The sequence below is a fragment of the Malus sylvestris genome, chromosome 5 (genome assembly GCF_916048215.2).
Source record: "Malus sylvestris chromosome 5, drMalSylv7.2, whole genome shotgun sequence".
Classification (NCBI taxonomy): domain Eukaryota; kingdom Viridiplantae; phylum Streptophyta; class Magnoliopsida; order Rosales; family Rosaceae; genus Malus; species Malus sylvestris.
Window position 1 is genome coordinate 9280093 of NC_062264.1, and position 6113 is coordinate 9286205.

The window sequence follows — 6113 nt, forward strand, 5'->3', positions numbered from 1 at the left end:
AACATTAAACTACGTTGTAGCTAGCATTCCCCTTTGTTTTTAAGAATGTTACTCAATTATAATGAGATCTATCTGAATTATATAGTTTGTTTTAATACATTGACATTATTTACACTATAGTGTGGGGGAGTAGGCTAAGCCTTATAATGGACCAGCTATAATAATTTAGTTTGAATTCGACTTTGACAAAAATCAAACATATGATCTCTCACTTAAAAGTGAAGATAAATACCACTAGACTGTAGTACGAAGTGACATCTGAATTATATAGTAAGGGCAAAGCATGAGGCCACAGTAGTGAATACTGAATAATAGATATTTAGACGTACTTATCTTGTAATAATAATATTTGGAGATAACAAGATTCCAACAGTGTTTACATGTTGTCAAGAAATTGTAGGGACTTGCAGATATATCTACGGCTGTCCCTTGTTTAAGGCTAGCCAGTAAACTAACACCAGCAGTTCTCACTTCCTTACAAAATATATAAGTTTGGATGACTAGCTACCAAAATTGTGGGCATATGTGAAGGAAGACACAACCATGTGCTCGCCCAAGAATTTATGTGCAACCATTTTCTAACTAAATTGCCCTCGCAAATTTAGATGTACAAACTCTCTCGTCCATAGATTTTTGTCCAACCTACTTCTTCTATTTATACACGCACATTATCCCAACAAAATATGCAACTCGAGTACTCCACACATTCTCCACTACCAAATCTTTTCTTCTTCTCTTATTCTTCCAAGTCATTTTTCGAAACACCGTCCTCTTTCTGATTAAAGTGATACTACTTAAGTTACATTTTAACACATGGCCATTCGATTACCGCAAATACTACGACAATCGAGTTTATTGTTTGCAAACAAAGCAGCTTCATCGTCGCCGTCTTCTGTTGGTGTTCCAAAAGGCTACATGGTAGTGTATGTCGGAGAGAATGGAAAGAAGCGGTTTGTAATTCCAATATCATTCTTGAATCACCCTTCGTTTCAAGAATTGCTAAACAAGGCGGTGGAGGAATTTGGGTACAATTATCCGATGGGTGGACTCACAATTCCTTGTACAGAAGACATCTTCATTGACCTCACTTCTCGCTTGAACGGATTGTGAACTGCAGCATGCATGCGTACACTAATTGTTGTGAACTAGGACACAAAATTTTGTGAATTCTTTTACATTCTGTTTCTTGTCTAGACCTTCCACTAAGGGAAATTGTCTGACCACCAAAAGAGTTGATGAATTTCTCACACATTTATTTTTTTTCATCAACATGTTTCAAATCAATGACATTATTAAATCGAAACTGATCTTGAGATATTTCAGACTGCAAATCTTTATTTTTTTCAAGTTATATATGGGTCTTCATCGATATTTTGTCGAATAAAAAATGTACGCCTCAGCTCATTGTTCTCATATCAGTGATTGATTGGTCGAGGACATTAGAACTCTTTTATGTTCATACATAACCAAATGCTAAAAGAAAATTAAGTTAATAAATCTTGCAAGAAAAGAGGAAAGTTCAATTAAGAAGTCAATGGAAGACTAACTGATCAAAAACGACATTCTATATCTTATTCTGAAGTGGTTTAATCAATTTCTAATATGCTTTGGTTTACATGATACACCAATGTACACTAAAATATTCGAATTTCTTAACTAGTCTTTCACATCCATCAGCTCAAACATGCACATGCCTTGCTTCAGAAGTGCGATCTTCTTAAGTGCAAGCCTACTTCTACATGAAAATTTTTAGTTATGACAGGAATACGGATGATACACCACATGTTTTTATGCAAGTGGTGGAAAATTTTAATTTTTAAGTTATTAACCTTTTAACACACATAACTCACCATTTATATAGAAAGACGTGATGTACCACTTCGTGTGATGGTCACACTAAAAAATCTTTCCTTCTCCACCTCTTGCGGCTAAGGTGGCCCTTACGGCTTCCGATGGTTCTCTACTTTCATCTCTACTTTTTATGATGAGCTCGTTGGTTCCTTGCATTTGACGCTTGCTAGTCCTCATTTATCATATGCTGTTATTATTATTGCTTAGTTCATGAGTGCTCCGAGCACCACCAATACGATAGTTGTGAAACACATTCTCTAGTATGTCAAAGATACTATTGACTTTGGCCTTCACTTCTGCCCTCAATCCTCTTATACGGGACTCTCTGCTTTCTCTGATGCTCACTCCCGACACTCGATGCTCCACTAGTGGCTATCTTGTCTATTTGGTCACGAACCTGATCTCTTGGTGTTCCAAGAAACAACCTATTATTTCGCGCTGTAGTGTCGAGTTTGAATATCCCTCTCTTGCTCAAACCTGAGCCAAAACCGTATGTTTTGGCTTGGGGTTCGCCTCCCTTTCTTGGTTCTTTTCCATTACGTACGAGAATTTGAGTGCCAAATGTAAGAATTGTAGAAAGTAAGATCTTAGTGAATAAGAAAACTGAATCTTAGAGAAAGAGAAAGATTAGAGAGAGAGAGGGAATGTAGAGAGAGAAAGAGAATTGTGAAAATGATTTTCATTATATTTCATATCTCTGTACATGAAGTATTTATACATAAATACCAAAGCTAACTATTTTAGCATTCCCCTAACTAACCCATACAGTCAAGAACTAATCTGGTGCTGTACACCTTTGGTAACTATGTGAACCTACAGTACTCCTAACACACCCCCTCAAGCTGAAGGTAGAGGATCGAACTGAAAGCTTGTCAGTTAGGGAGAGAAACCGATCGGCAGGGAGAGACTTAGTAAAAATGTCAGCAATCTGTGACAACGTATTAACATGTTGAACATCAATCTGACCCAAAAGAACTTTCTCGCGGATAAAGTGATAGTCAATCTCAACATGCTTTGTACGAGCATGAAATACTGGATTGAAAGCTAGTGCAATAGCACTCTTGTTATCACAGAATATAACAGGTGTACGAAGAAGGGGAAATGAAAGATCAGAGAGTATCTTGCAAACCCACGAAATTTCTGCAGCAGTGTTGGCAAGGGACCTGTACTCAACCTCAGTGGATGACCGAGCCACTGTGTTCTGTTTCTTAGCACTCCAAGCTACTAAATTGGGTCCCAAAAACACACAATAGCCACTTGTAGATCATCGGTCAACAGGGCAACCAGCCCAATCGGCATCAGACCAAGCAGTGAGAAGCTGAGCACCCTTGGTGAACCGCAGTCCGGAGTCAATAGTGTCTTTAAGATATCTGAGGATACGCTTAACAGCTTGCAAATGAATAGTTCGGGGAGTTTGCATATGTTGACACACTTGATTCACTGCAAAAGCAAGATCAGGACGAGTCCAGGTAAGGTACTGTAATGCACCAACAATGGACCTATAGGAAATAGGATCTGCAAGTGGTGTGCCTGAGTGATCCAGTTTAGAAGAACTAACTGGAGTAGTGCAAGGCTTGACGCCTAACATATCAGTTTTCTTTAGGAGATCCAAAGCATATTTTGACTGATGAAGAAATAGACCGTGAGAAGATCGAGTCACTTCAATTCCCAGAAAATAGTGAATATCACCAAGATCTTTGACAGGAAAAATAGCTTGCAGTTGAGAAATAATAGTTTGGCAGACTTGAGAGGAGCTGCTAGTGATGATTATATCATCAATGTACACCAAGATAAAAGTGATAGTGATGTCTTTCTTGATAAAAAGACTAGTGTCAGAGGAGGATGCAGAGAATCCCAAGGACAGAATAGCCCGATAAAAGGCTTCATACCAGGCGCGAGGCGCTTGTTTAAGACCATAAAGGGACTTCTTAAGTTTGCAAACATGAGTAGGCTTGGAAAGATCAACAAAACCCGGGGGCTGCACCATATAGACATCCTCCTTTAACTGACCATGAAGAAAAGCATTGCTAACATCTAATTGATGAATGAACCAATCATAATGCACTGCAAGGGAAAGCAAAATCCAAATAGTGGGTGGTTTAGCCACGGGACTGAAAGTCTCAAAGAAGTCCAAACCTTCTTGTTGGTGAAAACCCTTAGCAACTAGTTGTGCTTTATACCTTTCGATAGACCCATCTGCCTTGTGTTTCACCTTGAAAACCCATTTACAGCCGACAAGATTGTAGGAAGGATGAGAAGGCACCAAATCCCATGTACCAGTGGATTGAAGAGCTTGAAATTCATCTTGCATTGCGGCCATCCAAGGTGCATGTTTTGAGGCTTGAAGGTAAGTGGTGGGTGCAAATGGTATTTGGGTAAGAGGATCAATAGAAGATGGAAGGGGATGCTTGGTAGTAGTGAAAACTTTGGGTTTATGAATACCAGCTTTGGCTCTAGTGATCATAGAATGAGTATTGTGAGATGCACCAATAGGTGGAGGAGAACCCGAGGCTATATCAGTATGAAGAGCAACTGGGAGAGAGGAAGGAGATGTTGATGGAATAGAGGTAGGATCATGTATTGGACTAGTAGATGGTTGATGTTGAGAGGCTGCAGTTTGAGAAGAAGATGGCACGGGTATATTAACTGAGATGGAAGAAGGGAGAGGATTGGAATGAGATAGTACAGAAGATGAAGCTGGTAAAAAATTAGGATGAAGATAAGGAAAAGTACTCTCATCAAACACCACATGTCTTGAAATATAGAGTTTCTCAATGATAGGATCATAGCACCGATATCCACTGTGATTCAAGCTATAGCCCAGAAAAATGCACAGCTTACTCTTTGGTTCTAACTTATGGCTGGAGTAAGGTTTCAGCCATGGATAACAGGCACATCCAAAAGGCTTCAAGGTATGATACTTCGGTGGAGCTTGAAATAAATGTGCCCATGGACTCAAGGAAGAGGTCTATGAAGGCAACCTGTTGATGAGATAAACAGATGTCTGAAAAGCTTCAACCCAAAATTTGGATGGTAAACCACTCTGAGAAAGTAGGGTTCTGCCCATTTCAACAACATAACAATGTTTCCTCTCTGCACATCCATTTTGTTCAGGTGTGTGTGGACAACTCAGCTGATGTGTAATACCTTGAGCATTAAAGAAAGCTTGAAGTGTGTGGCTCAAAAACTCACCCCTTGAATCAGTCCTTAAACACTGAACTTTAGAGGCAAATAGTGTTTGAACTTTGAGAAGGAAATTGATAAGAGCTGAAGATACATCCGATTTAAGATATAGAGGATATAACCAACTGTATTTGGTGAAATCATCTACTATTATTAGATAGTATTTGTAACCAGTACAAGAGAGTGAAGGGAAGGGTCCCCATACATCAGCATGAACCAAATGAAAAGGCTTTACTGAAGTACAAGGCAACACAGAGAAGGGAAGCTTAGAAGCTTTGCCCATTCGACAAGCAACACAAAATGGCATTTTATTCACTGAACCAGTTACAGGTAAATGATGATTATGTAACACAGAGTGTAAGATAGCATTAGAAGGATGTCCAAGCCTCCTATGCCAGAGATGAATGTCAGCCTTCGTAACCATCAAAGCACGAGGAGACACTGTTATTCCAGAAGAGCCATTGGAAGATGTCCAGTAGAAAGGGTAGAGGCCACTTTCACTGGGGCCCTGGAAAAGCATCTTCCCAGTGTGTAGATCCTTGATATATAACCCAAACGGATCAAAAGTTAGAGATCAGAAATTATCATTGACAAATTTGTAGACAGATAGTAGATTATGAGAAGCTTGAGGGACAAGTAAGACATCATTAAGACGAAAGACTGTATTAGGTGTGCGTATAAAGACATGACCAATATGTGAAATCAACAGACCTTTACCATCACCCACAAATAGTTGTTCACTACCAGTGTAGGGAATAGCAGAGTTAAAGAAAGATGGATCTGGAGAAACATGATGAGAAGCACCACTATCTGTTATCCAGTAATTGGGTGGAGCAGATGTGGTTGCAGACATAGCCATAGGTGAATAACCAGAGAATTGAGGAGAGTCATTTCTAGGAGTAGAACCAGAACCATGAGGAGAGCCAGTGGTCATTGAAGAGGCAAATTGTGAAAGACAACCACAATGAAGAGCATGATGACCATGCTGATTGCAAAGTTGGCATGGAATCGACTTGCCAGACTGAGAGCCTCCAGATCGAGATGGACCAGCACCAAGAATCCTACCAGTCTGGTGATTG

The 6113-nt window shown here is 39.6% G+C and overlaps 1 protein-coding gene across 1 annotated transcript; it reads left to right on the plus strand.

Annotated features, from left to right (window-relative positions):
* The first annotated feature begins 704 nt into the window (after positions 1-704).
* Positions 705-1317, plus strand: LOC126624459 (auxin-responsive protein SAUR23-like). The gene has a single exon (XM_050293518.1). The coding sequence runs from the start codon at positions 814-816 to the stop codon at positions 1108-1110; it is 297 nt and encodes a 98-aa protein (XP_050149475.1). The 5' UTR covers positions 705-813; the 3' UTR covers positions 1111-1317.
* Positions 1318-6113: the final 4796 nt, after the last annotated feature.

What these genes read in the sequence shown, in the direction of transcription:
- LOC126624459 (XM_050293518.1), top strand. Translation starts at nt 814, where the DNA reads ATGGCCATTCGATTACCGCAAATACTACGACAATCGAGTTTATTGTTT.